This window comes from Morus notabilis, unplaced genomic scaffold (genome assembly GCF_000414095.1).
Source record: "Morus notabilis unplaced genomic scaffold, ASM41409v2 Scaffold995, whole genome shotgun sequence".
NCBI lineage: Eukaryota > Viridiplantae > Streptophyta > Magnoliopsida > Rosales > Moraceae > Morus > Morus notabilis.
In genome coordinates this window covers 119136-129624 of record NW_010360424.1, presented here as the reverse complement: position 1 = coordinate 129624, position 10489 = coordinate 119136, and the positions used below count along the sequence as shown (strand labels likewise).

The 10489-nt window shown below is 36.2% G+C and overlaps 1 protein-coding gene across 3 annotated transcripts; it reads left to right on the top strand.

The window, feature by feature from the left end:
• Nucleotides 1–1488: 1488 nt before the first annotated feature.
• On the top strand, nt 1489–3660 carry LOC112091290. Of its 3 annotated transcripts, XR_002902076.1 has the most exons (7): nt 1489–1699; nt 1857–1891; nt 1974–2141; nt 2722–2945; nt 3117–3241; nt 3313–3402; nt 3514–3660. XR_002902076.1 is itself a non-coding variant. In XM_024164484.1 (5 exons), the coding sequence occupies exons 3-5, from the start codon at nt 2085–2087 to the stop codon at nt 3559–3561; spliced, it is 426 nt and encodes a 141-aa protein (XP_024020252.1). In that variant the 5' UTR covers nt 1489–1699; nt 1857–1891; nt 1974–2084; the 3' UTR covers nt 3562–3660. The 3 variants fall into 3 exon arrangements, 2 of the variants coding, with proteins under 2 accessions (XP_024020252.1, XP_024020253.1); XM_024164484.1 differs by lacking the exons at nt 3117–3241; nt 3313–3402 and having other exon boundaries at nt 2625–2945; XM_024164485.1 differs by lacking the exons at nt 1489–1699; nt 3117–3241; nt 3313–3402 and having other exon boundaries at nt 1806–1891; nt 2625–2945.
• The last annotated feature ends 6829 nt before the right edge of the window (nt 3661–10489 follow it).

The window sequence follows — 10489 nt, the reverse complement described above, 5'->3', positions numbered from 1 at the left end:
GGCTCGGATTTGCAGTTTGATCAGCATCTCTTTCCATAGTTTGCGATTCCTGCGATTGAAAAACATTAGGAAATTGCCCTTCTTCGATGTTAAATTGGGCATCAATAGGAATATCACCACCACCACCATAACCAGAAGAAGCCATTATGAAAAATAAGAGAGATTGAGAGCGCTTTGAGAGAGCTTAAGAGAGATCGAGATTCGAGAGAGATTTAAGCGAGATTAAGAGAGATTTGAGAGAGATTAAGAGAAATTGAGAGAGATTAAGAGAAATTGAGAGAGAATGAGAGTTTTGGGGTGAGGAATGAGAAAAATGGTTGGGGGGTATTTATAGGAAAATTTTTGGGTTGAAAAAAAAAATTTTTCCCCCAAAAATTCGGGTCCAACGGCTACAAAATTTTCGGGCAGGTCGGGCAAAATTCGGGCAAAGGATAAAAATCCAACCGTTTGGTTCAAAAATTCGGGCAAAATTTGGGTTTGGGTTCGGGTTCGGACAAAAGACCGTTTTTTTTTCAAAATTTGGGCATTTTCGGGCTAACGGTAAAAAAAAATCGAGCATTTTTCGGGCACGGGTCGAAATTCGGGCAATGGTCACAAAAAATTCAGGTAATTCGGGCAGTTCGGGCAGCTTCGGGTATTTGCCGGAAAATTTAAAAAAAATCCGGCGAACGGCGGGGGAAGGCTTCTCCACGGCAGCGGGCTCTCGGGGGGCTTACCATTTTCAGGCTACCCGAGCCCGTGCCCGAAGAAAAACATTTTTCGGGCGGCGAGAGGGGCCTGCCCGCCGTGCCCGAAAATTTTCGGGCATCGGGCATGCCCGCCGCCCGAAAGTCCAACACTACTTTTATCCATACAAAAAAAAATGATACTAAAACGTTTGGTTCATGGATTAGAATCATGAGATTAAAATTATTTTTGACTATATTTTTTATTTACGTGTATTTTTTGTGAGAAAAAACACTGTAACGAACCATAAATTATGATTTAAATCGGGATACGAATTCTCCAACCAAACAACCCCCATCTCCATCCGCAATTTGTTACACGGCTAGTGTTGAAAGTTTTTTCTTTTCTTTTTTTAGTAGACATTATTATTATTATATTAAAGGAAAGCTTAAGATTACTGTTGATTAAGACTCCGGAGACGTTTAGTAAGCAGATTCATATAATGATTTGAATCATAGTTCATGATTCGTTACAATATTTTTTCTCATAAAATGATTATAATCTCATAACTCTAATTTATGAACCAAACGCCTTCTTAATTTATTGTCTTTTTATAGAAGAGTAACAATTTTGCCCTTAAATCCCTGTTTATCCTTCTACCGGTACAGGGGCTGCGTGGTCTTTCCGCTCCAATCTAATTGGTTGATTTGACTGTTTTGCCCGTTCTCTCCCTTTATTGGGCAGAGACTTTTTTGTATTTTTCTTTCTTTTTTCTTCTCCTTCTTTCCTTCCTCTTTTCTTCTCCTTCTTCGAAGAACCTACTAGGTTCTTCTGAGCAAAAAAAAAAAAAAAAAAACCAGCCGGTTTTTCCTTTCTTCTTGGTGCCAATTTAGGCGCTCACAGTCTTATCCCACCAAACTCAATTTTCCATCCCATCAAATTCTCTCTCTCTCTTTCTCTCTCTCTACGACGCTGAATTCTTCTCTCTCTAAGATTGGCAATTTCACTTTCTCAAACTATTTTGCTTTAGAAGGTACCAATCTCCACCATCTCTTTTCATGATGTTTTTTGTCTCTTCTCCCTTTTTTATCCACTGATTGTTGTTATTTTCTTTAACTGTTTGAATTTTGTGCTTTTTTATACAATACCCTTTTATTGTTGTGCTTTTTCTGTTGATGACGTTTTTCAAGGGACAATTCTGCAAGTACGCTCCTTCATGTCTCAGGTCCATAATCTTCCTCTCATTTTCAAAGTTTTTTTTTTTCTTTTTTTAATTTGGTGTTATATATGTGTGTGTGTGGTTGCAGTAAAATCTTTTGAATTGTAGATCTCTCATTATGAATGAAACTGTCATGCGAAACGAAATATAGGCGCTTAGAGTAAAGGCTCGGAGAAAGAAATTGTTGTCTCCAAAGGGCATGGATGTACGCCCAATAATGGAGGTTGTCAAAGGTGTTGCTTTTGGTATATTACAGGTAAAACCTGTGCATTTGTTCATAATTTTTCTGTGAGAAAAGGGTTTTAATCTATTGGGTTTCTTCACATTTGTCTGATTATCTATTTGCTTGCCAAATTATTATTCTTCTTATTAAGAAAAGAATTAAGGTGATGTAGAACTAAAGAGAGAAGAAAAAGAAGAGGAAAGGAAGAGATTTAGAAGAGAAATTAGGAAGAAATTTGAGAAAGGAATGAGGAAGAAGAAATCAAGAGTGGGAATAATACTGAAATTGTATTCAATACTCATCAATTACATAGCTAAGCCTATTTATAAATATACAAGGTGATAATTGTACCTATATGTTTGGAATTTCTGTTTGTGGGATTCATTGGCTATGTTCTGATCAATGGCCATTTGCTTTCTATAATCAAAAAATGAAAAAGATTGTCCTTTACTTTTGTTAATGATTTATGGTTACCCTTCTGCCTGATAAGCTTAGTGGTGATTTGTGCTGTAGAAGACTTTGTTGGTTATGTTAAAAGATTCAAAGGCTTTAGGTGTTTACGAGGAATGTAATAGGGATGGGCCTGATTACTTTGATTACTATACATGTCAAGTTGTAGAGTTGCTATCAGAGGATGAAAATTCTCTACCTTTGACTTTGCAACCTCCCAAGTTACCCGGAAGAGAATTTGGCGAAGCCAAGGGGGATTCTTTATTTAGTAATGCAATTAATATTATGCTGTTGAATTTCCAAAGAGAAAGATTGAATTTCCAAAGAGAAAGATTGAATGCATTGCTTCAACAAAGTGCGATTGTCCTTACTGCAGAATCTGATAAGGTATTCACTTTCAATTATGTAACAGAGTGATTTATAGCTAGATCTAGCAGTGCTTAAGTTGGAATAAATCTTGAAGATGAATGAAAGTCAAATACAACTTTTTTTGTTAAATTTTTAGTTTTTTTTTTTTTTTTCTTGAATTGGTTTTCTGTGGTATTCTTTAAAAAATAGGATTGGGATGATCCACTTTTTAGTGTAATTTGATGAACATATTATCAACTAGGGAAGTACTTGAACAAGAGGCATGCTTAGATGCGTTGATCTCTATTATATTGGACTCATCAACCGATCAAATGGTACATCAAATGCTTTGATCTCTATTATGTTGATCTTTTTTTCTTTTTTATTTATTTTTTTGTATTGATAGGTGAGTTATCTGTAAAGTGACAATTGAAACGTTTTAACCAATGTTGTTCGAAACGCAATGTACGTTAGGCTTACCATAATTTCTGTCACGGTTAGTTTCTAAATTACAGGCTTTTTGCCCTTTATTTCTGTTTAAATGTTTGCTCTGAAATTGAATACTGTTGTTTTTATAATGTTTTTGTTATGTTCGTTTTGTTGTTAGGTTTTGCCAAGGAGTATGGTTTATGTGCAAAGTATTGTTGCTGTCTGAGCCAAACAATTGGAAGGTTTGCTTCACAAATATTGATGTTATTTAAATTACAAGGTAGATTTGTTGGTTGTCGAATCGAATTCGGATGCGGAAGCGTGGCGGGGAGACAGATCGTGTATAACAAAATTTCAGAAAAACTTTTCAAATAATCTATAGATTATATTAATTTATTGTCATGCCCCTCAAACGGGGTGGGTGACGTGGAACTCGATTTGGGATTAATAAAGTAGATTCCCAACCGGGCCCCACACTTAACTGCATTAAAATATAAATAAATTACAGAATTCCGGAACTTCTGACACACAGGGCTCTACCTCACAGGACATACAGTATCGTACATACATGTTTATGTAAATAATCATTACAACAGACATCAACCACAGTCTAGTAAATCCAAGTATTACATAAGTTTATAGAATTCTCAAATTGCTTACATTTATTCAAGAGGATAAACTCAATCATCTCTTGATCCAACAGTAGCAATCTTCTGCTACCCCGCACCGCTCTTAGAGTCTCATGGGAGGGATTTAATACATTTGAAACATAAAACGTGAGCGAAAGACCCAGTAGGATATAATTTGCAAGAATGTAAAATAAATAAATAGATAAAGTGCAAGTAAATGAATAAATGGGTACGTAAATGAATAGACATTCAGTTCCAACAGACAGTCGGAACTTCACATCTTTTTTTTCAAAGGAAATAAATGTAAATTCTCCATATTACAGGCTTCAGCAAGTAATTAGTACAAATTACTTACCTAACCAAGTGTCTCGCCTACCCAGATCGAGTTTCGAGTTCTGCCCCCGAGGATGCACTCTCCTCATCCTATCTAGGTTTACAGCAATAGACTCTATTACCAGTTCACAAGATCTCTTTGTTTAAGAAATCATTCATTAACATTTTGAAATCGTTAATATGTTCCCACGAACTATTCAAGCCGTGAGCCCCATGACTGGACAAACTATGAGGTTTCATGACTAAACGAGCTATGGATTCTATGGACAGGACAAGCCATGGATTTCCATAAACTAAACAAGCCATGGTTTTCAAAATGTTTTTCTTTCGCAAACCAATCCCTTTCTTTAAAACATTTTCAAGGCCGAAATCCTTTTTAAAAACAGACTCACAAAGAAAAGGGATATAAATCCTACCTCGCACTATCAAACCTGGGACTAACGTTGCCTTTTTCGGCTTCCGCTTCCTCAAGCCCCTTCAGTCTGAATCCTCAGCGATCACTGATGCAAGAGAACACTTTAGGATCAATTCTCATTCCTAAAACGATCGAAATCTCAATTATGTACCAAGATTTTCAATTAGTGTGCCCTAATTCATTTTTATGTTTCAGAATATCATTCCAAAGGTTATCAAATATCAAATTAAGGATTAACAATGCCAATTCACTTATCTCAAGTTCCAAAATGAAGCTAATTTGGATCATCTCTGAAAACATGGGTTAAAACAGCAATTTCAGGCCAAATAGGGTCAAACTCTGTGTCAACCGGTCGATCGATGACAGAGCAGTGCAACACTATCGGTCAACCGGTGGTGTGCACACCGGTCGACCGGTCAGCCTACAATCCGGTCGACCGGATAGGTCGATCGGTTTTCATGTGATCCGGTCGACCGTGGTGGAATCAACTGCGCGAGATAAGCTCGCGAAAATTAGTCCAAAACCTGCAAATCCAGTCTCAAATCGAAATATTTCAAAGGGAAATCACTAGATTTGGGTTCTAGGTCCTAAAATAAGTCCAAAGAACCCAAGATCTCAAATTTATACTCTAGTTTTACTCAAAAACCATCAAAATCCGGTTTGAACCAAAAATAAGTTTTGAAATTCAAAAACTTGAGATTCAAGGGATGTTCTTTTAGTAATCTTATCTCGAATCATTCTCTTGACGTTGAAAACTTCTTTAAATTTTTCCTTGGTTCAAGATCCGTTTTGATTTGGGACAAAAATGAGAGAGGGAGAGAAGGCACGGGAGAGTGAGAGAGAGAGTGAGGGAGAGTGACGCGCGGGAAAGGAAGGGAAAAAGAAAGGAAAAAGAAAAGAAAAGAAAAAGAAAAGAAAAGGAAAAAATAAGAAAATGACATGTGTACAATGTTTTAAAAGAGCAGTCCAGAAATACACACTTCTGGTTTAAAATAAATTACTAAAAATAATTTGAATACCTTAGAACTATTTAAACTCACACGTGTCAGAAATATTTATTAATTAATACTCAATTAATAATCCAGATTAGGCACACTAATAATCTCAATTACCTTAATTAATCTCAATTAATTCTTCAGGGTGTTACATTTATGCACGAATAAATTAATCACATTAATTTATATATATCAAGAACTCAATCAGAAAAAATACCTGGAAGCCGACTCGGATGATAACTTGAGTTCTTTGTCCACGAACAGTCCTTGCTCCAAGTTTTGTGTTTAGAAAACCAAGGTCTTCCTTGTCGATTCCTTGATTCCATGTAGACGTGTGTGTGGGCACACGTGAGACAAAACAGGTTTAAATAACACTCGATTTTCCACAAACATCAACGCATGCACGATGTGAAATTTTTAGGAGAAAAAATTTTCCTCTCTTTCCAATGAGAATTTCAGCCACACTAACTAATTAGGGCTGAAAATTGCTTTCAAAAATTGTGTTCACAATTTTCTATCATTCTCATATTTAAAGAGTAGAAGTCAAACTTTAAAAAGGAATCCAATCTCTATCTCCAATTTGAATTTGAAACAAAAAATCTCCTACCCATTATCCCTTAAGTGGCCGGCCACCCTAGGGTTACCTAACCCTGTGTGTGGCGCCAAATCTGGATAGGGAAGGAAGAGAATTCATTATTTATCTTGTAGTTCAATTTTAATTCAAATTCAAATTTGAATTTAAGTCAAACTTAAATTAATTTGAATTCTAAATTGAACAACTTATCAAATAAGTTCAAAATGATAAATTTAAATTATGTTCACAATTCAAATTTAAATTTAAATAATCACATTATTTAAATAATAATTAATTCTCAATTAATTATTTTTTGAGTATTTAATTTTAGAATTTCGTAATCTTAAAATTCTCATTTTGCCCTTTGTGTCTGGTAGAATTACAAGGACGACGCGGTGACTAATGGACCTATAATCCCGAGCTCCAATAAAATTAATAATTAATTAAACACTTTAGTTAATTAATTAATTCTATTAATTCCAATAGTTGCTCCACTATAAACTTGGAATTGAACTCTCGAAATTATAGACATTAATTACTTTTATATAACACTTATATACTATGTTTAAGGTTACATAAACAATCACGGAATTTTCATTTGATATTCATAAAATATTCATAAATATATGCACATAAAATGATGAATAAATTCTTTTATTAATTAAATAACAAATATCCTATTACATCTTATGTTTTTAGGACACTATTCCCAACAATCTCTCACTTGTCCTAAAGCAGGTGTGTCATGTCTGTAATTCCAAATCCATCTAAGTGCCGATTAAATACATTCAATGACAATGTCTTGGTGAACAGGTCAACAAGGTTGTCCTCTGACGTGATCTTCAGAACTGCTACATCGCCTCTATCTATAATGTCTCTGATCAGGTGATATTACATTTCTATATGTTTCGCACTCTTATGGCTTCTAGGTTCCTTTGAATTAGCCACCGCTCCACTGTTGTCACAGTAGAGCTTAATTTGCTTATCTATATTTGGAACAACTTCCAGATCAGTTAAGAACTTCTTGAGCCATGTAGCTTCTTTTGCGGCTTCACAAGCTACAACATATTCAGCTTCCATGGTAGAGTCAGCAACACATTTTTGCTTTATACTTCTCCATACCACGGCTCCTCCATTAAGAGTGAACACAGATCCAGATGTCGACCGTCGACTATCTCTATCCAATTGGAAATCAGAATCTGTGTATCCGGTGAGAGACAAATCTTCTCCGGAATATATCAACATATAGTTTCTCGTTCTCCTAAGATACTTGAGAATACACTTCTGTAACCCAATGATCTAATCGTGGGTTGGATTGGTAGCGGCTGACCACTCCCACTGCATAACAGATATCTGGTCTTGTACACAACATGTCATACATAAGACTTCCCACGGCCGAAGCATAGGGATACCGTCTCATATCTTCTTCCTGTTGCTCCTTAGAAAGATGAATACCATGCCTAGAAGGTAAATTCTCTTTCTTAGAGTTCTGCATCAAATATCTAGACAACATTTTGTCTATATAAGATGTCTGTGATAACGCCAAAAGCTTTTTCTTGCGTCTCGAATAATCTTAATCCCAAGAGCATAGCTTGCCTCTCCCAAATCTTTCATTTGAAATTAGTTGGCTAACCACTCATTTACATCTGTCATCAATCCCACATCATTCCCAATGAGTAGGATGTCATCGACGTAAAAAATTAAGAAGACCACTTTCTCTTCTTTCTTGTACTTGTAGACGCATGGTATCAATGTTTTGATCAAATCCATAAGACTTTATAACCTCATCAAACCTGATGTTCCATGATCTAGAAGCCTGCTTCAGTCCATAAATGGACCTCTGCAGTTTGCAGACTTTCTGCCTTTGGCCTTCCTCGATGTAATCCTCTGGCTGATCCATATAGATGGTTTCCTCAAGATAGCAATTCAAAAAAGTTATCTTGACATCTATCTGTCATATCTCATAGTCAAAATATGCTGCAATGGCCAGGAGTATCCGGATGGACTTAAGCATAGCTACTGGCGAGAAAGTTTCCTCATAGTCAACTCCATCCTTTTGGGTATAACCCTTAGCCACTAGTCTTGCTTTATAAGTCTCTACTTTTTCATCCGCTCCTCTCTTTCTCTTGAAGATCCACTTGCATCCAATGAGTTTTACTCCATCGGGTAGATCTACAAGTTGTTAGACTGAGTTAGAGTGCATAGACTCCATCTCGAGTTTCATAGTTGCTTGTCATTCTTTCTTATCAGAATCATCCATCGCATCCTTAAAGGTCGATGGATCCTCCTTACCGTCATCAACAGTGACGATTTGGGCTTCCCCGGTATACCGGTCGGGTAACTTGCTTACCCTCCTCCCACTACGACGAGGTGCCTTAGGTATCTGATCAGGAACTGTGGTATTTTCTCTGAGTGGTCCGACAACTCTTGTCGGATGTGGTCCGATTTCATCGGAAAGTAACTCCTCCATATTATTTTACTTCTGGGCTTAAAATCTATCATATAGTCATGCTCCAGAAAAGTGGCATTTGTCGATACAAACACCTTTTGATCTTCAGGACTATAAAAGAAACCTCCATTTGTTCCATTGGGATATCCTACAAACACACACACTTCTGACTTGGGTTCCAACTTCCCAGTCTTTCCTTTCAGCACATGTGCTGGACACCCCCATATGCGCACGTATCTCAAATTAGGTTTTCGACTGCACCACAACTTTAAGGGTGTTTTAAAAATAGACTTAGATGGTACCCTATTCAGAATGTAGGCAGCCGTTCTTAGGGCATAACCCCAGAGCGAAGTAGACAATGAAGAATAACTCAACATTGATCTCATCATGTCGAGCAAAGTCTGATTTCTCCTTTCGGCTACACCATTCTATTGTGGTGTACCGGGTGTAGTCAATTGGGATACTACCCCTTCTTCAATCAAGAAATCCCGGAACTCTTGGTCTATGTATTCTCCCCCTCGATCTGATCGAAGTGTCTTGATTGGTTTACCTAATTGTTTTTCAACTTCTGCTCGGAATTATCTAAACTTTCCAAAAGTTTCAGATTTTTATTGCATTAGGTAAACGTTGCCATATCTTGAATAGTCGTCAATAAAAGTGACGTAATATTCGTAACCGCCTCTAGCTTGGACGTTTAACGGTCCACATACATCTGAATGTATCAACTGAAAGAGTTCTGTAGCTCTTTCTCTTTTCACCGTGAAAGGCCTCTTGGTTATTGTTCCTTCCAAACAAGATTCACAGACCATAAGCTCACCAACTTTTAGTTCGCGTAAAAGATCATCATTTACCAGTCTTTTAATCCTGTTTAGGTTAATATGACCAAGCCTAAGATGCCACAGATATGTGTTATTTGTTGGTCTCCGAATCGAATTCGGATGCGGAAGCGTGGTGCGGGGAGGGCGGATCATGTATAACAAAAATTTTCATAAAACTTTTGAGATACTCTATAGATTATATTAATTTATGCACGAATAAATTAATCTCATTAATTCATTTATTAAGAACTCAATTACGAAAAATACCTGGAGGCCGACTCGGATGATAACTTGAGTTCTTTGACCTTGAACAATCCTTATTCCAAAGTTTTGTGTTTAGAAAATCAATGTCTTCCACGTCAATTCCTAGAATCCACGAAGACGTGTGTGTGGGCACACATGAGACAAAACGGGTTACAATAAACACTCGAATTTCCACAAACACCAATGCATGCACGATGTTGAATTTTTAGAGAAAAATTTTTCCTTCTCACTCTTAGAGAAATTTTGGCTACCTCTAAAATTAGGGTAAAAATCTATTCCGAAAATTGTCTCTTAAAATTATCTCGCGCAATTTTCTATTATCCTCTTATTTATAGAGTAGAAGTCAAACTTCTAGAAGAAATCAAATCTCTATCTCCAATTTGAATTTCGAACCAAAATTCTCCTCTATCTTTTCTTCTTATGGCTGGCCAACCCTAAGGAGATTTTATCTCTGTGTAGGCGCCAACATCAGATAAGGATGGAAGAGAAAATCATCCTTTATACTGTAGTCTAATTTTTACTCAAATTCAAATTCCAATTTAAGTCAAACTTAAATTAATTTGAATTCTAAATTGACAACTTATCCAAATAAGTTTAAATGGATAAATCTAGATGTGTTCAAATTCAAATTTAAAAAATCACATTATTTAAATAATAATTAATTCTCAATTAATTAT

Excerpts from the sequence above, each read along its gene's own strand:
- LOC112091290 (XM_024164484.1), top strand. The coding sequence starts at position 2,085 with ATGGATGTACGCCCAATAATGGAGGTTGTCAAAGGTGTTGCTTTTGGT. Across the intron at positions 2,142-2,624 it reads TTGCTTTTGGTATATTACAG|ACTTTGTTGGTTATGTTAAA; the intron begins GTAAAACCTGTG and ends GTGCTGTAGAAG. Across the intron at positions 2,946-3,513 it reads TTACTGCAGAATCTGATAAG|GTTTTGCCAAGGAGTATGGT; the intron begins GTATTCACTTTC and ends TTTTGTTGTTAG.